We start from the raw sequence: 25,181 nt of genomic DNA on the forward strand, positions 1-25,181 counted from the left end.
TTAAGATCAACAGCACTCCAAAATTAAGCGATATTTTTGTAAGTGGCGGATAAATTTATGTATCCAAAAAATGCTACTGAAGAATTTAAAGAATTTTCTACTCCAAGAATGCAAATGGCTGGCTGAAATTTAAGTTTCAGCCATGACAAAGTGATCACAAGTCAAAATTCTGTCTCTGTAATCAAAAGGTATCTAAGAATAGGGCTGCCATCGACAAGTCTTGTCATTTTCTGTGGTTTGTGCACAGAGACTCTCAGCAATGAGTCAGCAGCGTGACAGATCTGGGAAAAGATTGGTCGAGGGTATTACAGATACTTCGAGAAACAAATGGCACCCAGTGAGATCAAGACAGTTTGATTTAGATTTACCTTTCAAGGGATATCTTGCAAGTGTCTTCTTTGAGGCTTCTCAGTGGGCTGGCAAAGACACATCAAGCACATCTCAAGTAGACTGAAGATCTGGAGCAACTTTTTCAAAGCGATTTATTTATTTTTTGCCAGGTCTGCAATGTAATGTCACTTGAACTTCAGCTGATGTTCAAAGTTTGTGTCTGAAGGAAAGCTGGAGGCATTCATCTCATGTTAATGCATGTTGACTTTCTCAAAATATATTATATCTTCAGTTTGATCAAGCCATCCATGACTCCTAAACATATCCACACAAGTATTATAGCAAAATGGACTCAGAAACTTACTGGCCTGAAAACAGCTCAGTGTTTATCCACTTATTTGAAGTTGTGAGAGGTAGAAACCAAACTTGTCATTTTACAGAATGATGGAAACAACTTTAATCAGTGTTTCAGTCCTGGTGAGTATAAAAGGACATCCCCTGGCCCCGATGTTCACGGTTGGTGTGTCATGTTCTTCCATTTTACTCCTTGATGGGCCAAGATTCATTTTAACCATCTGACACATGAACCCTTCTGATCTAGTGTTGCCAGCAAGCGACACAAGCAGTCATTCATTCAGCAGTCAGTCAGCCGGCCCTTTGTGATTCGTAACAAGAGCTTCTGTTAATGTCAATCAATAATGCAGTGCTTAATGGATCAAAGTGCCTCAAAGGAATTGGCATTATCTCTCATTATCTGTTTAAAGTCAGAGTGAAAGTGAATTGATTTTTTTTTTTTTTTTTTTTTTTTTTTTGGTTCTGTTCGTCATTAGCTCTGTGGTCATTTTATACCTTTGAATGAATCAATCAGGTGGCCTGCTGGCGAGTTAATAGCTTCCTCCCAGTGACGGCTGTTAATTAGCAGAGATATTGTTAAACCAATTACTTGTATAGGTTCACTCTGACGATTGTTTCCTCAGGAGCAGTGAACAGTTCATGCAGTTCAAGAGGTTAAACTGGACAGCGCTAACATGTAACAGCCCTTTTGCTAGGTCATGAAAGAGTTAAGTAAATTGGATTGTTGTCTGCATAATTAGGAAAAGCAATTTTTTTGTTAATTTGCATGGCTTGGCATAATGGAAGAATGTAAAGGTAAAATAAGCACAAAGATTGAACCTCAGGGGACTCCACATATGCTGGTTTACTTAATTATGTAGTTGCCGAAAGCCAAAATTGTCAAAGTAACCAGGGTAAAAGCAAACCAAAATGCTGTGAGATGCCTTTTCCCCCTATAAATTTACTTATGGAGGGTAGATTTGATATTAGGGATACACTGATGATGAAATTCTTGGCTTATACTGATGTTTAAAATAATGATTTGACCGATTATCGATATTTTTAAAAATGGAACTGTTTTAGGGTATGCACTGGTGGCTCACTATGAGGAGCACGTACCATGTAACACTTTGGCTAAGCTGCAGCAGCCTGGGTTTAGATCCGGCCCAGACCCTTTGCTGCATTTCATCATCTGTCTCTGCCCATTCCTTCCTGTCTCCTTTCACTGTGACTGTCTAATAAAGCAGAAATGCCCCAAAAATAATCTTCACGGTTAGAAAAAAAAAAAAAAAAACCTGAACTGTTTTAAAGTCTTTTAGGCCTTCATTGTGCTGTCTTTGAATGAGCACAAATTCAATCATACAAATTAATGAAACAATCTTTAAATATAACCTTTGACATGACAAAGCTTCTTTTTGTGGAAAATAACCATTTCAAAAGCCTTTTCAGCCCACTGCACAACTGCCTGCTCCCACAAATTTCTCCTTCAAACAAATGCTGCCTATTTAATTCTAGTTTCTTGCCAAAATAAAATGTTGCAAGACCTTTGAACACCTCATAACATAATAATTCATCTTCACCCAATACTCATTTTTAATGAATTGAGCTTGAACACATCATAATGTAACTCGATGCAACCTTAATAACCTTAATCAAAGAGAGGTGCACCATAAATCAGTGCATCTCCATTTGATATAAATCTGTAGCTGCTTATTACAGAAATGTCCCGACGCACTTAACTAGCTGCAGTAAATCCATTGCCAATCAGTTTTTTTTTTTTTTTAGAAGCTCATAGGCAGAGCATCAAGGCAGCAGTTGGATGTCTTAAGTTTCCTCAAGAGTTTTGGTGTCAGCAACATTAAACTGTGTCATGTTTACCCAGTTTTATATGAATGTACTGGTGACATAACTAATATTTTGTTGATGCTTTGAATTTTATCACTCGTAAAATAACCAGATTCAGTGGTTGATAGTGCCTTGGGTTTTGTCAGCCTGGCAACAGTAGCTAATAAAGTATGTGCATAATTAATATTTTTGTTAATGATGTTGGAGGAAAATCCTCTTGCTTTTCTGAATTCTAAATTGTTAATTTAATTTGCTCTTTAAAGCTGTATTGAATCAAGAGGACTATTTTTTGATTGATTGTTTGTTTTGTCTTTTGCATTGAGCTTTCTGGCACTTTCTTTTCAAGGTTTTTACAAGTGTTCTTTTCTGCTCTAGGAGATCTAGGAGATCATTAACAGAGGTTGAGGTTGCTGGCATTGAAATTGCCTTCATAAAGAGAATTCTGATTGAAATACAATTTTCCGACTGATCTAATGTAGATTTCAGGGGTCACAGACATATTGACAGAACACAGAAATTATCTGATAATCTGATATCTGATTTTCAGTGGACAGTAGTTCAACAGAGTCATCACAGACCTTAGCAGGGTGTTTTCATGCTGAAATCCAGACCAAGGTTGCAAGTCAATGTTCAACATGAGTTCAAAGAATGAAATGGAGCACATCTTTTGTGTCTTTTTCCTAATTTCAGAGTAAATTGATAATTACTATGCCTCAGAAACATACAGATGATGCCTCTCCCTCATTAAGATGGTCACACTACTTAAACATATACAGAGTTCACCCTAACTTAAATAAAGTCCTTTCTTGGGACCAACCAGACAACCGACTGGTCAACTTTCAAACAGTAGATTTTTGTACATTCCAAACAATTATGTAAAATGATGATTTTTTTTTAAATTAGTAAGAAGACCATTACACATAATAAATTAATCAAACATTACTCCTTCAACTGTAATTGATTAACAATTCAAAAGAGCAACGTTGTACAGCTTGCTCTGTTGTGGCTCAGCTGTAAAACAGCATAAACTTCTTGACCTGGGCTGCCTTTTTCCGCTGAAGAACATCTGACAATCAGCTGCTTCACACTTGAGTTTCAAGGATAGAGCATAAAATGCTCAGCTGTGGATCCCCGCCAGTCAGATAAATATTCCACACCAGAAAAGTGATACGGAATGGCTCTCCTCAGCTCAATTTTCACTTTGTGCAATTTTGTCTTTCACTCGGCTAATTGGGTTTTATTCCAAAATGCTTGGCACTCGCAGATTGAAGAAGAAACTCAAACAACCACGCTGCCTTTTCTCTGTAGGAGCTTATTGCATATTGATCAACAGAGCTGTTGTTGCAGTGTATGTGTAATGTTTGGGAGGCAGCGCATTTTGCAAGATTGTTTCCTCCAACAAAAAGATAGCATTGCAGTGCCCATATTTATAAAGGTCCTTGGGAGCACAGATCTAGAACCACTGGGCAAATCACACAGCAGTAATAGCTTTAACACTATTTTTGCCCATCATGTGCACTTAACACATTCTCTCTGTCTCTCTCTCTCTTTCTCTCACCGTTCCTCTCTCTCTCTCTCTCTCTCTCTCTCTCTCTCTCTCTCTCTCGCTGTACCTCTCTCTCTCTCGCCATCTCTCTCTCACGCACGCCGTTCCCCTCTCTCTCTCTCTCTCTCTCGCCGTCTTTCTCTCTTTCTCTCTCACACTCACACACACACACGCACACAGAATGTAGGCATGGTGATTTCAGCTGAACTTTTGAGATGTGCAAAGATTCACATTTGAATTATTAAAAATTAAATTTGTCCCAAAATTCACACCTGCCAAAATTTAAAATAAACTTGAGTGTTACTTTTTACGTTCTGTGTGCATGACTATTTCAGTCCCAGTGTTTCTCACATTGTGGTAGTCAAGACTGCATAAAAAAGTGCACCCGAAAATAGGGAGGAAGGCAGTTTAGTGCACTGTCATGGTTTGTAAAGCTGCAGTGGCATGAAGGAAATCAATTGCAGTTGCTAACAGACACACTTAACACTCTTGCTTGCATTGCTCACTGAGCTAAATACAATGTTTTCTACAGGCCACGTTATTATATCTTTGACATTATTGAAAGTTGTACCAATTGGTTCAGTGTATTCACCCGATGTCATGGTCTCGGTCAAATTAACATGCGCCTCCTTCTTTGTCCATGTTGCATTTGTCTAGCAGATGTCATGCAAAGATGCTGCTTTGGTTTCAGTGTAAATAAACCTGTATATAATGAAGTTTTGGATTTTTAGCTGCAACCCGCGGCCAATATTCAGTATTGAGGCGAGGCATCTTTCCATCTGCTCCAACAGAGCTGCTCAGTGATCAGCGGCAGAAGCCTGTGGTTGTACCGGGCACCTCCCGAGAGTGATTATGTTGAACTGTATGAATGTTAAGCAGGGCTGGAAAAGTGTTGCTGGAAAAAGAGTGCCTCACTTGACTTGACTTACCCTCAATTAATAAAGGTTAAAAAATGTGTGTGTGCATGCGTTTAAGTGGATAGCAGTAAAGTTTTACTGAATGCTGATTGTGTGCAATTTATCACGCTCTACAGTTCGCTACCATTCACTTCTGTTTTTAGCAAAATCTGAGCCAAGTCAAAAAGTATTTTTAAATGTCAATTAAACAGCGAATATCCAAAAATGTAACAATAAAGTGAACGTGAGGATTTTCCATTGTTAAATCCATGCTTTTTTTCCCCCTCCTGCTCTCCTAGACCCTATAAAGACGGCCCAGGGCTCCCTCTCCCTCAAGGCCTACAGGCTTACCCCAAAACTCATGGAGATCTGCAAGGAGAAAGATTTCACACCTGAAGGGTGAGTCACTCATAACAGAACACACACAAAGACACTGGATTTTTTTGATGCTACACATGCACAAGTGCAGATGCTCACAAACAAATCATGAAGTATACATGCCTAAACACACCAATACTGGTAAATATGCATAAACAACACATGGACACAAATTGCCCACAGGAATTTGGAATTGGAAGCTTTGCCTTTTTGATTCTGCTTATTCAATGGATGTAAATGTAGGCTTGCATATCCACAGGGGAGGCATTTAGTAGCTGTTGGAGACGGATGCTGATGATGATGATTTATCAGTTCGCCCTTGCCCGTCAAATAAACAAATGTACCATGTTTACGCATTTTCTGACCCCAAGGCTTATCGTAATTGCTTTTAAATTGCAGCTCAGAATGAGTGTAACAAGGGGAACATTTTTTTTAGGCAGTGCAGAGTCGTCAAAGCGCACACATTCGGACATATTACAAACACGCATCCATGAGCACACACATACACAGGCAACACACACACACACAAGCGTGTCGGTTCAATAAAGCGGAAGTTCCCATGTATCAAATTGCTGTCTATTCAAAGCAGCAGATATACAATTTAAAATGCACTAAAAGCCAGTTTATTTGCAGGGAGAAGGAACCATTTGCCTGCATCATTTCATTTCTGCCCTTATTTCCTCCACCTGTGTGTCTCTATGGCCATCCACTCAATTATTGACCCAGTGTGTTTGGCCCGGAGTCAAAATCCTTCTCATTTCTGCAGCTTTTCATTAGTTCTTATGATTTATTATGGCTCCAATCTGTAGCTATCAGTGTTTCCAATAAGCCTGTGATTGAAAGGTGGCAGCTCAGGGCGGGCGAGGACAATATCGGCGCATTACACCAATCTTGTTGCCATTCCATTATTTTCAGGATGGATGGGAAATCTTAATATCAATATATATATATTTTTTGCAAAAATACGGAACTTCAAAAGTGTTTCATTTTTGTTTTCCTTTTCTTTTTTGGCTACAATGTTTGGAAAAAGCAATCTCTTTCATGTTGGTGTATTTGATGTTACATAAGCTTGCATATATTGTGCACCTTTTTTGAAATGAAAGGCAGGAATAGATGAGCGCTGAATAGGTCCATCCCTTTGAACTACCCTCCATGTCCGCTGGGCTATGGATGCAGCAGTCAATAGCCTCCACTTCAGCCGACAATCTGAAGCATCAAATTAGCTGGCCTGTGGAGTCAACCTTTGGCTTCGTCCAGCGGGGCCCAACTTGGAAAGAGCATGGTATTAAGTGTGTCAATGTCCAATAGGCCTGAGTGATTTGTCCTGCCTAGAGTGGGCTGTCCTCATATTCCCCTCATAGATCCCTTTTTATACAGCTCTACAGGCACTTTAAAGGTCATAATATGCAGGCAACATTTTAAAGCAATGTGGATGGATAATTTTGCCAATATGTGTAACAAACCATATTTTTCCTGTGATGGATTTTCTTTATAACGCACTGTTATCCACCCTGATTCCATCCATTAGCTAATCCCCACCCACACTCAAGGCATTATTTCCCATTTTCATTGCTTCAAAAAGTCGCCTCTTAACGTGTATTTTACGCTCTGCTTTGAAACAAAACAGCGTCCTTCAGAATGACCTGACAAGTGATAAGTTTCACACTCCATTCTCTCTCATCTTGTGGAAAAGCATAACATAAGCATCTTCTGTTCAGGCGGAGTGCACATGGTGGATTAATGCAATGAGTTTATCGATCCCGTAACAAGCAAAATGCATCTAACAAGTCAACATTAGAGACACAAAGACATTAGTTTGTGGCTCATGCACTGTGCACAAGTGACAGGCTGAACCAAGGCAGTCAATCAGTGGTATTGGATTTATGTGAGACATTAAATAAACTTTGCAGATCCATTTTGTTTTAACAGGGCTGTGTCAGAGAGAACAAGCCAGCTTCCAACTCTTGAGGAGCAGGGAGAGGTGGTTAAAGATGGGACTTATACACTAATGAATCTCATGTTGCCTCTTAAGCTGTGGCTAATCGAGAAACAATACATCACAATATTTTTTTTTTTTTAGATATTACAGTTTCTCACAGGATTTCAGGGTGCCTTAGTGGGTGGCAGTTTTTTTCCCATAATCATGCCTGATTATGGGCTTTTTCATGTTGCCAAGCTCTTTTTGGTGGGTGACCTTGGTGGTGGGCGAAGCTGCAAAGGTGAAACCTTGCATTAGCAAAATCTACAGCATGCATCACAGGATTTTTCATTTTGTTTTTCTTAGGCAAAGTAGCAATTTAGCGATAGATACATCTCCAAATACTCAATTTGAAACCTTTGACCTATTAATAAAGTTAAATTAGATGCAAGGAAGAAGTAAAAATGTAGGAAAACCTTAAACACCACTAAAATACTACCTTCATGAACACTGATTAGATTAGTAAGAGCTTATATGCCGGCTTAGTGGGCTTCTGATATTATTAATAACAAAACAAAACACCATGCTCTCTTGCATGTGTTCTTTGCATATCCTCTAGTAGCTGTATTTGGTATCAAAACCACAAAGAGGACTAGATTGGGCAAATTTAAAAGACAGTCTTATTCTTGACATATGTAAAATGGAAGTGAGTTGTCATATCATGTTTACAACAATGCTAGTTAGAGCCATCCTCCCTGATTGCAGAAATAGATATTTACTTTGTCTCGGTGAAATGTGCATTTCTGCCGGTGAGGAATTGCATCTTCCTCACATGCAGAAATGAATGTGAGCAACCTGGACCTTGTCAAACTAGCATAACAATCATATAAGCTCCTTGAAAGTTTCAAAAGCAGTACTGGAAAAAATCTCTCCAACAACATTGCAACCCATCAATACAGTAGAAAAGAAGGAATTCAAGTGCTAGTGTCAGACCGACATTCCCCATAAAGGACACAAACACTTGAAACATGTTACATTTCTGACAGTGACCTTGCTGTAAATGGCAAATCTTTCTTTTTTATTTCTTAGCATTAGGAGTGTTTTATTTGTTGTAAAAGTAAACCACAGAGTGCATCTCCCTCTCAGCAAACACATTGTGGCCAGTCACAGACAAAAGATGTACAAGAAAGCACAGTAAATGCAAATCATGACTAATGTGGATGAGTAAGCACAAGTAATGTTATTAATTACATAGTTTGAAAATGAGCATCGACCATAAGAAAAGGGCTTTGAGATCGGAAGTAATATAAACCACTTGTTCAGCATAAAAGAACTTTTGGTTGGAAATAAAATGAATCACTGCAAGGAATATTATTATTTTATTTATTTCCCTTTTGGTGACATTTATTGCAGAAATTAAGTGGCATGCAGTAGCTCTGTGCTGCAGCAGGAGAACAAGGAGAAACTGCATCATAAAATAGACTTATTTAATTTATTAAAAACAAATGCTTAAACTAAAAGTTAAGCATTGAAAATGGAACTAGATAGCAATACCATTTATTTACATAGAATACTGAACAATAACATAAGATAGTACCATCCATTGTCTTAGCTTCCATGCTTTCTTGGCAACTCAGATATCACAGAAAAGCCTGATTATTATTTCTTTTTTCAATTCAATTCAGTAGTCATATTGAGCACTTTGTTTGGTTGCTCATACACACCAAACTCATAATTGTATTTGTGGCAGCTCTTGGAGACAAAGGTTGCTCATCTGTTCTCAGTGCTTTAGCAGGATGTTAAATCAGGCAATTTCAAGCCTTCAGGTTAGTAGGAAAATTGAGCAGTGATTTGAAATGGTTGGTAAAAGACGTGAATACAAACGTGTGGTGGAAGATGAATGGAAATTACATGATGATTGTAGTTTACTGTAACAAATCAAGATGGTCACAGCCTCCCTGTGAGGCCAAATTGTGTCATTTATCATCATCATTATTATTGTTATTGGTATTATTAAATTTATGTGATAAAGATCATCGTATCACCCTGTCCTGTTATGCATCAAGATGGCCTTGGTGCACCAAGGCCATGGGCTTTTGTATGTTCTGGACTATCATTGTCTCAGATGCAAATGAAATGTTATTTTGTCGATGTAATGTATTGTCTTTCTTTGCATTGTAATCCCCTTTCCCTGTTAATACTTAAATTTCACTAAACAACACTGATCAACACCGAACGCCTCATCTTAATAAGTTTCATTTGTCTTCACACAATACAGGAATATATCTGGCAACATCTAATCTTTTTTTTCTCCTGTGTCCCCCGCCACCCCCCTCGGCCTTCTGTCTTTCCCTCTTAATCTCTAGCTTGAAGAAGGCCAACATTGGCTTCGAGCATATGTTTGAGGAGGTGCCCATTGTGATCAAGAACTCCCACCTCATCAGCGTGCTGATGTGGGAGCTGGAGGACAAGTCCACAGTCGCAGACAAGCACGAACTGCTCAACCTCTCCAGCAGGTGAGATATGAGGTCATGCAACCGTGAACTTACAAGAATGTGAACGGTGAATAAAAGCACATCTACCATTTGTTTCACTGATTTCCTTAGGGGAGGCCCCTCTTCAAAAAAGAAATGAAAATCCTCATAGTCTTAGAATATCCTGTATTGCGGGACTTAACATTTTCCCTGCTTATAAGCCACCAATCTTCAAACTTAGTGTGCATTTACAAATTTACTCAGCAGGGACACTGCAGAGTTGGCGCTAACAACCTCACACACACAGTTGCTTTACATACTTTGAAATTTCTTGGTTACCCATAGTAATTATCCCACAGTACATCTTTGCATGCAGTCCTAGTCTTTTGTTGAAGCATGGAATCAATTCCCACTGGTTCAGTGTTTTGATTTTTTTTTTTTCCTCCAATGGCTTTCATCAGCCAGAATTTAATTTGTTAGACACTCTACCACTTAGTTTCAAGGGGTTTGTTTACATGCAAATAATACAGTCTTTTGTTTTAGCTCTTTTTTTTTTATCTTGAATTAAAATTCTCTAAGTGATACAAGCAGTGGTAGGACAAGCAGTGAGGTAACAACAGTACTTCGCATCTTCTTAGCCTTTGACCCACTGTTTCAATTTGTCTCTATATTCTCCATTGGCTTTCCCCACCAAAACTCCACTGTATGATAAATAGTAGTATGTTTCCCAGACATACACTATATGGACAAAAGTATTGGGACACACCTCTTAATCAGTTGAATTCAGATGTTTCACTCAGTCTTTTGCCACAGGTGTATAAAATCCAGCAGCTAGCCATTCAGTCTGCCTTTGCAAACATTTGTGAAAGAATGGCTCGTTCTAAAGAGAATGGAACTAGAAGGGAGACCGAGAGCCAGGCCCTCTTGTCCAACATCAGTGTCAGACTTCACAAATGCTCTTCTGGATGAATGGACAAAAATGCCCACAGACACACTCCAAAATCTTGTAGAAAGCCTTCCCAGAAGAGTGGAGGCTGTTATAGCTGCATAGTGGGGACCAACTCCATATTAATGTCTATGGATTTGGAATGGGATGTCAGAAAAGCTCCTGTCAGTGTAATGTGTAGGTGGCCCAATACTTTTGTTCATGTAGATGTAAAGGTGCATGGATGAACAGAGATGCAGACAGACAAACTAACTCAGTAATTATGTTACAGTTACCATTCTAAAAATTCTCAGAATTTATGATATTTAAAGGATAATTCCGGTATTTTTCAACTTGGGCCCTTTTGGGGTCCAAATGACTGATAGGGACAAACAGTTTTGAAACTGGTCCATTATTGAACAAGAGCGCTTTAGCCAGCAGCTGTGAAAGTGGCTGCAGTGTAATCACACCAGGCAAGTTTGCCCATCAAATTACGTCCACTAAAAGCACTTTTTGCCACCAACAGGTTAAGATTGTTATACATGTCATTATGGACATTTTCTAATACTAGTGATAACAATAATAATAATGATAATAGTAGACATTTTCTAATAACGTAACCTCCACTCTGTCGTCTGTTTGCTCTTGGAACAGCATTTTTCTTGAGGTAAAAGTGCTTTGGTGTAGGATTTTTTTTTTTCTCCTCTTTGGCTGGCAGTTGTAATTCTGGTCAAAATGGTCACTGCAAACCTGACCCAACTTCACTGTGTCCCTGTCTAACAAAAGTAGTCTGCTGTGCAAAGTGTGGTGCGACATTGTGTTGACACAATTAGGAAATGCACAAACACAAACCTTTGTTTTTTAAAATCTTTTAGATAACACTAAGCTATACTTTCTACACTACAAAACAACAAACGTTTCCTGTTTACTTCTCCCTCCAACTCTCATTGTTGTCTTCCTGTTTAACTCGCCTCGTGAGATTTCAGAGTGAGATGTCTCCTTGAGCTACACTTGTGTTCAGGTGGTACACGTGTGTGTCTGTAGGGATCCTTTCCCTAACGTGGTCAGACACGTAAAATAACAATCTGAACCTGTCAGTGGCAAACACAAGCACTTGTAGTGGATGTTATTTGTGTATATACCCCGTTTGATTATATTACAGACCATTTGGTGGCTGCGGGCTGTAGCGCTCTGCTCAGTACTGGGCCAATTCCAAATATGTTTGTCTCTATCAGTCATTTGGACATTAGCAGGTGGAAAAATAGATTTATCCTTTAAGGGTAGGACTTAAACTGAGTTACTATGGTGAAATTAATGCTTAAAAAATCAGATCTGTCAACAAAAGGCTGCTGATGAAATGGCTTCTGCTGTGTTCAGTTACATTGTGTTGATAGCAGCTGATGTGCTGCCATGCAGTACAGAAGAGTGTGTGGAGTCACGGAAGTGGCCTGCATCAAAACTCTGCCCTGCGGAAAATGAGGTGAAATAATGAGGCACATCTTTCAACATCATTCCAAAACGGGCAAAATCTACAGGTTCTCTGTGGCCATGTCTTTTTTTGAAAGATATTGATTCATAGCAGGGGGAACATTACCCAGTAGCTGAGTGTGGTGGAGGTTTGTCGTGAACATTCCTCCTCTTCATTTTCATCACAGCCTGCTGAATGCAATAGGCGCAATAATATTAAACGGCTTTAATCCGTATACAATAAGAACGTTGAAGCATGGAAACCACATTGGAACAGGGTTCCCATGGATGCTTAAAAAGTCTCAAAAGGCATTGAATTATTAATCTAAAAATAAGGTCTTAGTTGGTGTTAAAATTTCTTAAATCAGTCTTTCAAAAGTCTTAGAAATGCTAAGACATGAGAAGAGGGATTTTTTTTTTTTTTTTTTTTTTTTTTTTTGTAATTTTCTGGCATTGGAATGAAAAAGCTCAAAATAAATAACATTGATATTTAACAATGATTTAACAAATGCCTCCCACATTAACGTCACACAGATCAGGATAGTGGAGCCAGCCACACTCATTTTGTTTGCCGCCTGGATGCTCAGAGCAGCTGATCCTCTGTCACCAGCTAGCTGTCACTGTACCCTGGATGACACAGGGAAGTGCAGATCCAATGAAAACTGGCTATTCAACCGAGATTTCGTGGCTGAAACGCTACCAGGCGATGTATACAATGCACAGCATATTTTATATAATAAGGGATTGGAGTAAAGGCAGTGGAATCCCACATGCAGAGTGATAAACACAAAACTGCCAAGTCAGCCCACCAAACGTCAGGTAATCCCCAGCTCTGCCCTAGTAATTGATGTGTGTGGGGGTTTTTATTCAGTTTTGGCGATTGTTATATTTGTCTTAAATTTTATTCTGTGTGGCATTTAAAAAAAAAAAAAGTCTTAAATCTTAACTTGCCTGAAGCTGTAGGAACCCTGTTAGAGGATGTTTGACTTAAACTGTCTTCCAAGTATGCTTGACAAGTGTGTGTGTGTGTGTGTGTGTGTGTGTGTGTGTTATTTTCACATACTACTTCTTTACTCTGTTGCCTTACTAATGTCATTGTGACATCTAACTTTTAATTTACAGAATTCAAGCTGGGTTGCACAATGAAATGTTTATATACTGTATTTGAAATGGACAAAATGTGCATTTTTTGTTTTTATTACACAGCGTACATCTAAAATTAATTTATAGGGAATGTAAACTACTTTAAGACACTAGAACACAGGCTTTAACTCAAAGATAGACTGGGATTCTCCTTTAATATATTTCATCCTACTCATGGTAACTAGAGTCTGTGTTGATGTCCTTGTGTCCCTTTGAAGAGGACTATCAGTTCTTGCAAATTCTTAGTGGTGTTACTGTCATGGTTCTTTAAACCTGCAGGGTAGTCTCACACACATGGATTAAAGCTAGCTCCAAATTAAAATTGATTTGACATTAGGGAGCTCTTGGGCATTAATCCATGTTTTCGAAACTGTTCTTAAGTGTGCCAGATTGGGGAATGAAAAAGCGTTCTATTGATGTGTTCTCTCTTGTGTTTACCCACCAAACATGATCCCAGTACTGTTTGCAATCCTTAAAATCCAATATAAATAATGCATGACATATTTTAACCTGCTCAAAGTACCAGATGTGTGAGGTGTTGAGCACTAAGACATGTCAAAATGTTAAATTCACCAGGCTTTGAAAAGTTTTTTTTCTGTGATTGCTGAATGTTAGTGGTGTGTCCTGAACACCTGCATCTAACACATTAGTAGGAAAATAGAAATGCATGTTTGATTTGTGTCATATTTACTTTTCATACTGACATGATTACCCACGCAAGATCCTTGTTATGATTGGCTCCTTATTTAATGTCGAGAGTGTATTCAGTCTACCTAGATTCAAACTCAGTAAACTCATCTCAAGAGCTAATGAATAAACTTATATTATAATCAAATGTCAAATTTAAAGGTCAAAGCATATTAAGCCAGAAATGCTTCCAAAAAATACCTCAGCATCAGACTGTGTTGCATCATTAATAATTTCAATCCTAACACAAATATCACTCCAGCATATCATCCCACGATCTAGCTCTTTAGGTCTTGCATGCAGAGCTCAGAGGCTCTGAGCATCAGTCCCAGGAGAATTCATCACCAGTCATTTATGGAGATAAACCACTGTGAGAAGAGAAGAGCAACAGCTGTGAAGCTGCTAATCAAAAAGCTTCCCAGAGGCAGGTGTGAGGAATTAGCACTATCCTGACACAATGTGCTGATAAACGCACTGTTACTGTGCAAAACCCAGTGTACCTCCCTACACGCTGCTGTGTAGCACGTCAGGAGTTGTTGCGAGTCTCCGTTCTGTAAAACAAGCAGCCTGAGAGTCAAACTCTGAGTCCTGTTCCCAAAGCTGTCTGGGATGTGCCCGGCACGTGCTCCAGCATCAAGCAGTGGCACCTGCCCAATCACTTCTTATAAATTGTCAAATTGACCGAAGGCCAATACCTCACTTGTCCCGGCCGCATTTTGTTCCATTTTCCGAATGACTACTTTAAAGTTGAAGCATAGGCGTAGTTTTTCATGTGACCCAAAATGGAGCAGAAAAAGCCCGGCCCTCCCTATAGGTTTCCCTGCATGGCTGCCGATGAGATGTCTGGTGAGATGAAATTGTTTCCTGAAGTTGTCAGATTGCTGTGCAGCTCTGTCCTTGTATTGGATTTTAGCGTCCGTCTCTCTACATCTCTTCCTGACAGCCCCACCTTCTTCTCATCTCCGCCCCCTCAAAAAAAAGAAAAGATAATGGGTTTTATTTAATGTTTTTCCTTTTGTCTCATTTTCCAATCTTCGGCCACATTTGTCAATGTCATCCACGTCCAAGGCTGAGTGAATGCAGTTCCACTCAAGAAAGCAAGGTTGTTCTTACCATAGATGATGATGTTGATCGTTGTGATGGATTGCATGAATGGAAATTCATTTATGTAAGTTGTTTCACCCTCAAGAGCCCTGAAGTGCTTCTTTATTTGTAATGGTATAATATATCCTTTACTTATTTTAGGTCTAAAAACTCTAGATTGTATGGTGGTTACAGGGTCTTTACTTATTTTTCCATTGTGGAGTGGTTCACATTGTATAGTCTCTTTTTCTTTTATACCTCATACTTAATCTTTTTTCAGTGTAAATCAGCCACTTGGCCACTCCATTACCTGCAGTCTGATCAGCATAATTGGCCCTCTCAGCCAAGATGTTGCACAAAGGAATGATGTGATTATTGTACAGCTTTTTCCTGTGCAGGAGCATTGATATGGTCTAAAGAAAGATGGAAGCGAGCAGCAGGGAAAGTGGGTAAGACTTGTAACATTTGTGACGACATCAAGAGTGAGAGGTTACTGACGGAGGTGGTGAGAAAGAAAACCATAGATGAGGGCCATGGGGGGCGGAGGGGTTACACAATGGTAAAGCTTTGGAAAAAAGACCTTTAATGGAGAGAGGTGTGATGTAGTGAGACGAAAAGGATCCCATACTTCCATCGAGAAAAGTTTTTTTTTTTCTCTCCCCAAACTGTTCATTTTCTAGTAATGTATTGTCTTTGTCCCCGTTAAGGTCCTGTATACCCCATTATTCAGGATCCTGAATTATCCTGGGTATTCTGTTAGGAAGTAAGCTGTCCTCACTCAGATCCCCTTTTGTGGTTTATACAAAGAAGTGAGAAGTCTATTACACACAGCCATTCAAGTTTGCCGTCACTATGACTGATTTCCATCATATTGGAAAAAAATAAGGGACTGGGGGAATTTGTCCCATACTGTACAGCAGTGTGATTAATTGTGATTTGGTGACATCAATAACTGAATATATTTTTGTTGTCCGCTATTATAAATTACAGACACATTGTAATTAGTTTTATTTCCATCATAAGTTCCTGTAAATAGTGCACTCTTTCAAATGAGGGCGTGATTTGTGTTTTTTAGGTGGGCGTCCAGTGTTTCATGGGCTGTTTTTAATTTGAATGTTTTAGGGCAAATGCATTTAAATCTGGGATTACTGTCTTAACTGCGCTTCATCAGTGTGTATTAAGTATGAGTTTTCAATGGGCATGAAATTTGTCACTAGTGAACACCCCCCCACACACACACACACACACCACCATACAATTACATGATTAACATATGCAACGATGTGCTGCACAGGATCACAAAAAAACAGAATAAGAAACATGACAGTGATCGGGACTGTTGGTATAGATATTTAAACTAATGCACTGCATTCAGGTTTTCTAAACTGATTAAGATGTTGAGGGCAACATCCAAATGTGATATTGTCTTGTGTCATCCCACTTGTGTTGCGAGTAAGCTGTCAGCCATACAGTAATATTTCTTTTTCAGAGGGAATGCTCACGGCAGAGCTCAGTAATGGAGGAGAAAAGGTTCTGGATGTCAACTTCATCCCTTCAATCATCTTTACTTGCCTACGCATTTAGGAGCAAGCTCCCTCGTCCAGGCAGAATCCTACAACGTTCACTATTGTCTCACTTGCTAATAGTCAGGTTCATTAAAACACATTATTCATCTGCAGAAGCAGCCCAGAGCCCATTCCAGGTCTCAGGCCATCTTTTAAAAACACATGCATCACACTAAAACACTCAGTTTAAGGGTAGAAGTCAGTGCTATTGCTTCCTTGGCATCTGTACGAAGCAACACTTGAACCCCTCTGAACTATTTGACTGTATTGCACATCAGCCCGCTTCTGCCTACAGATCGGAACACTTTCAGAGTTCGCCCTCTGTTCTGCGTGAATATGAGCAACCAGGCTCTAGCCCAGATATACTGTACACGCTGCTGTTGAACCTGGCCTTTAAACAGAATCAGTGATGATAGGAAATCCCTTGATGGACTTTGATTTCTAATTCAGGATTGATCGTGAGCCTCGCTGACCTTTCTGAATAATTTAACCCTTGGGTTGTTTGGCCAGACACTATGTAATGTAAGATGCATTATTCAACAAGCATGTCTTTTTTCCTCCCACGTCGAAAATGATGATCAAGATGGGATCCACGGTGTGTTCGTATATGTACGGACATGCATGTGGTTGTATCGGTCAGCTCAGTGTGTGCATTTGTTGGCCTTTACACATGAGTGTCTTTAGGTATAAGGTTGTGAGGATATTACCGGTTGGATTTATGATAGCTGGGGGCTCATTTTAGACGATCGTCTTCAGTGTGTGTGTTGGCATGTTCATGTTTTGTTTTTTTGTTTTTTGTGCACATGTTGCTTTGCATGCATCTGAGTGCCTTTGTTGATTTTCTTTTGTTTGTGTCCTTGTGTATGCCCATGTATTTGTGTGTATCTTAAGGAGGGCATGTTTGGCTTAACATTGATTCAATTTGACTCATGATTCGGCAGTTTGCAATCCAATTTAAAAATGATTTTTTGGCCCAGTGAGGAGCAGGAGCCAGTACTGTTGGTATCCATGTTGGTTTGGTCAGACAAAATCAGACAACAGAATTACTTTAATATTTATTTTCTTAAACAAGTTGCCATTATTAGTATTCTGTCATATCACATTAGGTCACTTCATTTTTTATTTTATTTTGTATTTTTATGATTTATGATTATGATTAAGTCAGAGCAATTCAGTCTATTTATTTCGCTTAACACATTGATTCATTTGACTCACCAGAATTTATGATTTATGTATGCATGCAATTAAGTAATGGACAATTAATTATCATAACACCCCTGTTTTGAATTTGAATCTTTTAACCATGTACTTTATACACTTTTGGCTTGTAGCACATACTTGTAAACACAGTGACTAACATTACAAATGCTTATCCACTACTTTCATAAATATGCTGTATATACTGCATTTATCGCACCACACCGCTAACAAGTCTGTGAGGGGAATTTTTGAAACAAATTAAAAATATTATGATCTACTCACATAATCGATTTGACTTTAAAATTGTACAGACATCGCCTGTTTGAACGCTTCAACTATACATTGTGTATGCACGCAGCAGAGAGAGCGTATTCAGCTCAGTTTACTCCCATTGCAGATGACTGAAGAATGGAGAGGGATACTAGTCAATATTGAATTTAAAAATTGCACATCTTTCGCTATTCAAAAAATAAAAGGTTAGTGGGTGGGTGGGTCGGTGGGAGTGGAAGTCGATAACTGTAATATATATAAAAGCGAATGTGTTTTAATCTGGTCCCTTGTGGAAACATCGGACCCGGTTCCTCAGGGAAGTTGGTCTCGGTTGTGGATCCGACAAAGGCAGCAGACACATGAAAAATAGCCCTGATTGAGAAGAGCTGGGGAAGTATTTTCACCTTCAGAAACAGCAGATTGTATGTACAGTAGGTAGATATTGAGGTTGGGTGAAGTATTTGTTGATGAAATGAGATTTCAGCTTGTGGCGGAAAATGAAGAGCAACTCTTCTGTTGGCACACACCCACCCACACTCCATGTACAGCAACAACATTTACATTTAAATACAAACAGATCTTCTCCCACCATATATATCACATTGTGCAGGGGCTTATAAATGAATAAAGCAGCGTCATTCCTTTTGAGGAAAAATACAAGCGAGAGACTAGCAGCTCAATCTTGTAAAGGCTAAACTTGCAGGAGACATGAGAAAATCCTCTGGCTGGGGTTCTTGAGCAAAGTTGTGACTGTAGCTGCCATACAGACATAATGGAAGGGGTATGCGATATTGACAGAAATAATGTCGCAATATTTTTGGGTATTTTGTTAACGATAATAATTTATTATTATTTTATATCCCACAAAACACAAACAACTCAAATGTGTTTGTAAAGTTTTGTACTAGCTCGTTCTTGTTAATAGTCTATTAGATGCTGTTAATGATATTATCAGATCTGTTGTTTTGGCAAAATATGAAACCTTAGTGACATGACTCATACAATTTAGGCAGAGCTGTATGACTGAAATATTTCTGGCTGGGCAGGGTGTCCAAAGTAGTTAAAAGTTGTTTGAAACCATTTTTCCCTCTACCGCTTGAACTGGCACCAGATCCTTTGCAATGTAATTGGTGACAGCGTTTGTTAGTTCTTGCCATCTGTTGCCCGTGTCGTCGTAAGGTACTCGTTTGCGGAATGACTCTGCCAAACTTTGCTCAGTGTGTTTTTGTTTTGCTGGTACCTCAGCTGTTCAGTCATGGTCTTTTCATATTCTTCATATTCTGTGCGGTGGTTAATTCGCAGGCGGTCAAACATGTTAGTTGTGGAGCTGCTTTAACAGCAACCACTTTCCCACGTGGTCTGCAGATTGGCGTTGATTCAGAGGCTGATGGTGTTTGTCTTTTTTTGGTCTTGGCGATGTTTGTTCACTCATTTTTAATTTCAGCCATGCAAGCAGCTACGCTAGCTTAGCTTGTTGTGATGCGTGAACACTGCATGTGTTCTCAATGCACATGCACAGCCGTCTGTCCTACCTGGCTTGATCAGGTGATGGATGCAGTGAATATGTGCAGACTGAAGGCATGTCTTGATTTATTTTTGCAAAATGAGTGCCATATTCGAGTTTGCCATCTCACACATTGTTAAAACAACAATAAAGATGTTATCGCTGGCAATATATATCGCACATCCTTACATGATGGTAATGGTAATGGAATATCCATAAATAGTGATCTCATGGTGATTTGAAATTAAAAAAAAAAAATCCAAGTGAGGCTATTTTCTCAGTTGGCAGTTAAGTAGGTTAAGGGAAAGGCTACTTAGCAGTTTGTGTTCAGATAGTGTTTGTAGGTAACTGCGGCTCTCGAGTACTGTATAGCCATACAAACACGTTGTGAGTGACATGCGGACATTTTTTTCCCCCAGCAACCACTTGGAGAAGAGCCTTCAGCTGCTGATGGACAGGGTGGATGACATGAGCCAAGACATCGTCAAATATAACACGTACAGCCGAAACCTGAGTAAGCAACAGCAGCAGAAGCACCAGGTAAGTCTGTCACTGCTTTCATGCACAGATGCGCACACACCCACCCACAGCCAGACTCCGTGCAAGCAGCAGAAACATGAGATTAGCAGAACGTACATAGTGGAGGGCGGAGGGAGAGAGGGCCTTACAGATTCATGCACAGATGCACCCGCAGCCACAATCTCAAAGAAAACAGCAGGCACCTCTCTTTCAACTGTAGACACACTCTAACTACAGCCATAAGTACAGCAGGCAGCCAGAGCACCAGGTAGCACACACACACACACACAGAAGCACAGTCATACAGGCACACAAAGGCCCACAACAACGACCACAGCAAGCATCTGTGGTCTACACACCATTTTAATAACATACACTCGTGCTCATTGTGGTGCACATGGACATCACATGGACCTGCTGCCCGGTATAGGCAGCTGTAAAAACTCCACATAACTCTGGGGGGCAGAAAGGGCGTGTGTGTTTTTGCAGTCGAGTTTTGCCGGAATTTTTTTTTGCTGGAAATGTTCCAGTTGTGACTCGACCCAACACACAATGTGAAAATGTAATGCTAATTCAAGCTGGCAGATCTGACTTCAGGCCTGATGCTGCTGTTACACTGTTTTTGATTGACAGTGCGCTCCTCACTCACAAAATACCACCAACGGGACACAAACAGGCCGCTGTAGATCGGGCTGTGAAAATGTGGAAGTAGAAATCAAATCTGGCTTGAGGCTTGTGCTTTAGGACTTGAATAACACAAGTTGGATATGCTTTATTTTATGTTCATGGGCAGTGGGTACGCCGCCACCTACATGGGTGCCTGTGGCAACTAACAGCGGTAACAGCATCAGGAAGCATATTCACAGATTTGAAAAACAATTTTTGTTGGTTTCTGAGGAGATAATGATGAGATAAAAATGACAAATGTTAACCTCTTCAAATATCCATCAGGGCGTTATCAGTTCGGCTCATCCCTCACATCACTGGAGACGCTGCCGTCTGCTCATTACAGATGAGCATCAGTTCGATTTCAGAGGTGCTTCTCCTGGCCTCCAGCATTCACTTGTGTTCCTTTATATTGACTTCAAGTGTTCATTCATTGATACAGACTTGCAAATTGAGCTTTATTTACAGTGCGGCGAGGTAGGTTACGTGCCGTGCCTTTTCCTAGGTTATGTTCAGATACTGTTGACACGCCCAAGGAGCAGAAACATAAGTGATGGAATACAAGGCTCACTTTGGTAAACTGAGTCGATTTTTGCCCCACATGCAGGCAAAGTCGAAGGGTGGCCGCTCAACACTCAACACGTAAGATATCATGAAATCTAATTTGTGGGTTTGTGGATATAATATTTAGTCAGTGCATTCTTACCCCCATACCCAAATCTCTAATGTAGTGAACAGGTTGCCATGTGATTTGCTGAGCATCCTCATGCTTCCAAGGGAAAGAACTCTATCAACTCTGGTGTCACCGTCATCTTTCCTCTATGGCCATCCTTGAGCCAAAATTTGAAATTTGAAATTTGGAAAGCACTTTGATGCTCCCCAGAGAATGAACCCTGTCAACTTTGGTGACCTCGTGATCTTTCTTCCAGTGCCAGTCTGATGTGCAAAATGTGCAAACCCCAATCTCCCAATACTTTTATTCCATGAAATGCACCAAGGCAGCAGGGCACCAGCAGCGCAGGGCAGGTGCTGGTGTTTTTAATCAGTAGGCAGTCCTCGAAAATATTCTATTCCCGCACCTTGAGACATAACCACTTGAAGTTCAATTTTTAGTCAGTTGTACTTTCCACAAAACACACTTGGACACACACCACCTACTAAGAACAAACTGAGCCAGAAGCACCAACAAGACCAGAGACGACACAGTCACACAAACAGAGACACACGCGGAGCAAGAGCACAGAGACCCGGACACACACCATCTGTAGCTCCAGCCTCGACCACGAGCGGCACAGAAGTCATGTAGCACATTCAAACATGAACTTTCTCACCCGCACACAAATAATTCCTCTGCCAAACGTAAGCGCAGAGGCACAAGCACAGGCTGACTCACTGATGTGCATCACGCTCGTGCACACACACACCCACCTGCAAACATCAGCATCATACTCTCATTATTATCATTGATCCGGGTTGAGTCATCATCAGCGCTGAGTGTGGATGAAACCACGACCAGATTTACGCACATTAGGCGTTAAGACATTGAAAAGCACACATGGAAACATGCTCAGATCTGTAGTTACACATGGTCTGCTCCACACACACACACATCCACATCTAGAAACACACACACACACTCCCCAGGCCAATCACCTACACTCAAACCATTATGATCCATCATACTTCCGTACCGACCCTCTCACCAGCACAGGCCCCAAGTAGCCTGTCACACACAGCACCGCACAGACAGCCCGCCGTAATGGCGTCCACTTTTTCCAGGTCGCATGCACTTCTGTACTATTAACAAACAATACCGATACACACCACAGAGAAAGAGAGCGAGCCTCTATTACAGCCTGCAGACGTCTGCCTGCACCACACAGTCCTCCACTATTGACCCCACTGTTTCTCGGACAAATGGAACCTTGTTAATCATCGTGGAAAGTTCCAAAAAGGCGCTGTGTCCAGAAGGCTCCATTTTTCATTTATAGCTCCCTGAATTTGGCAAATAGCAGGCGCCCAGGTGCACTCGGCGGTCAAATTAGTCTTCGTACCTGGAATTGTAAATCTTATTCCCGTTTGATTTATTCCTTTTTCTTTTTTTTTTTCTAAAATCCCCAAGGTAGGTAAGGCATGGCCATTGGATTTGTTGTTCATTCTTTTACCCTGGCAGCAAGGCCACCTGCCTTAGCATCTTATGAGTTTAGCTGTAATCTTAATGTATATTTACAGGTGGTGTTGGCTCTGTGCGCGCTGCCAGGCTAATTATGGAAGGTAGAGCACAAGTGCAAAATGGTGTTTTGTTTTGTTTGTTTTTGTTTTTGCTTCGCTTTTTGTCTTGATGTTTGGTTGGTTGGCTGTTTGCTGCTGCAATTTGCATACAGTTATGCGTTTTCATTTTGATTATGCACAGTCGTGCTTTGATGCTTTGGCAGGACAAACTCCAGAGAAGTAAAAATTAATTCAGACAAATGCTACATTTTTTTTCATCATCCCTCTCAGAATTTTTTTTGTCTGCTCCCCTCACCTGTGCAGCTGCGTTGCAGGATGCTTAGTTGAAAGCACTCAAGTTGTTCCCATATCGTTTTTCGCGCTCCCCTGCCGCAACCTCTCCTTATACAGGTCTGTGTCAGTCTGTCCTCCATCTTGCCAAATTAACAAGGCTTTTAGGATCTCCAGGGACCTGGCACCTTGCTGATTTACCGACTGTCAGCCCTCCACAAATCACTCCATCTTTGTCAGCACTTATAACTCTTCTCTTGCTCTCTCCCCCTTCCCTCCCACCCCCTCCGTCACCATGTCCTTTTATATCTCTGTTACGGTTTCCAACTCTTCTTTTCTTCTCCATGCCCTCCACTGTCACTGTTTGCTGCTGTCTCCATCTCTCTCCCCAACTTATATCTCTTGGCTTGTTCATTCGTTTTTCTCTGTCACGTCTGCCATCACCTCTCACTCCTTCTTTATCCTTGCTCCCCATCCTTGCTCCCTATTTCCTGTCAACTCCATTCTCTCCCCGCACCTCTCTTTATGCTCTGTCCCCTCCATCCCATACCTACCCACCCCTTCTCTGCCTCCTTGTCCTCCCCTCCAGTACCTCCAGAGACGGCAACAGGAGAACGCCCAGCGACAGAGCAGAGGGGAGCCCCCGCTGCCTGAGGAGGACATCACCAAAATGTTCAAGCCTCCCCAGCCTCCACCGCGCATGGACACTCTGCTCATTGCAGGTACGCACACTCACACAGAATGGACAAAGGCGTTATTACAATAGGCCCCTGTACCTGCGTAGAGCAGCTCAACAACATCATGCCCCCAGCCTTCATTAACCCCTCTTCTACTCATGTGCACACACACGTATATACACACACACACTGGTGGCACTCCACATCCCAGGCAGACAGACCCCCCTCCCTCCAAACTTCATCAGCCGCCTTTGCTCCCCTCACAGGAGCGCAGGTTCTGTTTTGTAATTATCTCAGCCATTATCTTGAAATTACATTAATCTAAAGTTTATTGACTCAATCTCTGAGTCGACCGCCCCTTCCCTGCTGTTTCACGCCGCTCCGCTCTCCTCCGCCTTTTGACAACATTCTGATCCTTCCGTTTGCCCCATTCTCCACTAATTTGATGTTGTGCTGTGCTGCTTTTTTTTCTCCTTCCGCCTCCGTCTGTGCGTCTCTGTATGTATGTATATGTGCGTGCGTATGTGTTTGTGTGCATGACTGTGGGTGTGTGCCGACCCCCTGCAGGGCAAATTAACAACTACTGCCAGAATGTGAAGGAATTCACCTCACAGACGCTTGGGAAGCTGTTCATGGCAGAGGCTCTTCAAGGCCACAACAACTAGAGGAAAGGAAGTTTGAAAAGGTAACGGAGAAGCAAAGCCCACACAAAACCGCCTGCCCATGACTGGAGGAATACTGCGTTGGATTGTTTTCTAAGCTTTTATTCATTATTTTGATGCCTAAGATCTTTCACAAAAAAAATTGATTATCATTAAAATAAAAAGTCTTGCATCTCTATGTCTGTGCCGGCTCCTTGTGTGTGTTCACATGACAGCACCATTCAGTTTTCCAGGGAAGTTGTAGCGTGTCTTAAGCCCTGCACCTTGTGGTTTGTGTCACTGCACAGAAACACCAGCTATGTAGACTAATATGCTTAAACGACCCTTGTAATCAATACAAAACAATTACACAGTGCAGTGGTACTTAACACATAATTAGATTTATTGCTACATGTTTTTCTTCTTGCAGTCCAAACATCAAGTACGTCGAGCCAATCATGCTGAATCTGCTTAAGTGTTGGCTTGCAAGTCCGCAACAATGATTTCCTTGTAAATGGTGCTGCAACGAAGTGTGTGTGAACGTTGAGCGTTAAATGAAGTGCCTGTTACAGTACCTGACTCAGCCACACTGCGCTAAATAGACTTTTGATT

The 25,181-nt window shown here is 40.7% G+C and overlaps 1 protein-coding gene across 1 annotated transcript in view; it reads left to right on the plus strand.

The window, feature by feature from the left end:
- Positions 1–24,768, plus strand: part of LOC115374068 (eukaryotic translation initiation factor 3 subunit H) — a 58,919-nt gene extending 34,151 nt beyond the window's left edge. The window contains exons 4-8 of the mRNA XM_030072796.1: positions 5,250–5,349; positions 9,613–9,762; positions 19,984–20,104; positions 23,841–23,973; positions 24,496–24,768. Coding sequence (XP_029928656.1) covers positions 5,250–5,349; positions 9,613–9,762; positions 19,984–20,104; positions 23,841–23,973; positions 24,496–24,593 — 602 coding nt within the window. The 3' untranslated portion in view covers positions 24,594–24,768. The remainder of the gene's footprint in view (positions 1–5,249; positions 5,350–9,612; positions 9,763–19,983; positions 20,105–23,840; positions 23,974–24,495) is intronic.
- Positions 24,769–25,181: the final 413 nt, after the last annotated feature.

This window comes from Myripristis murdjan, chromosome 16 (assembly GCF_902150065.1).
Source record: "Myripristis murdjan chromosome 16, fMyrMur1.1, whole genome shotgun sequence".
NCBI classification, from domain to species: domain Eukaryota; kingdom Metazoa; phylum Chordata; class Actinopteri; order Holocentriformes; family Holocentridae; genus Myripristis; species Myripristis murdjan.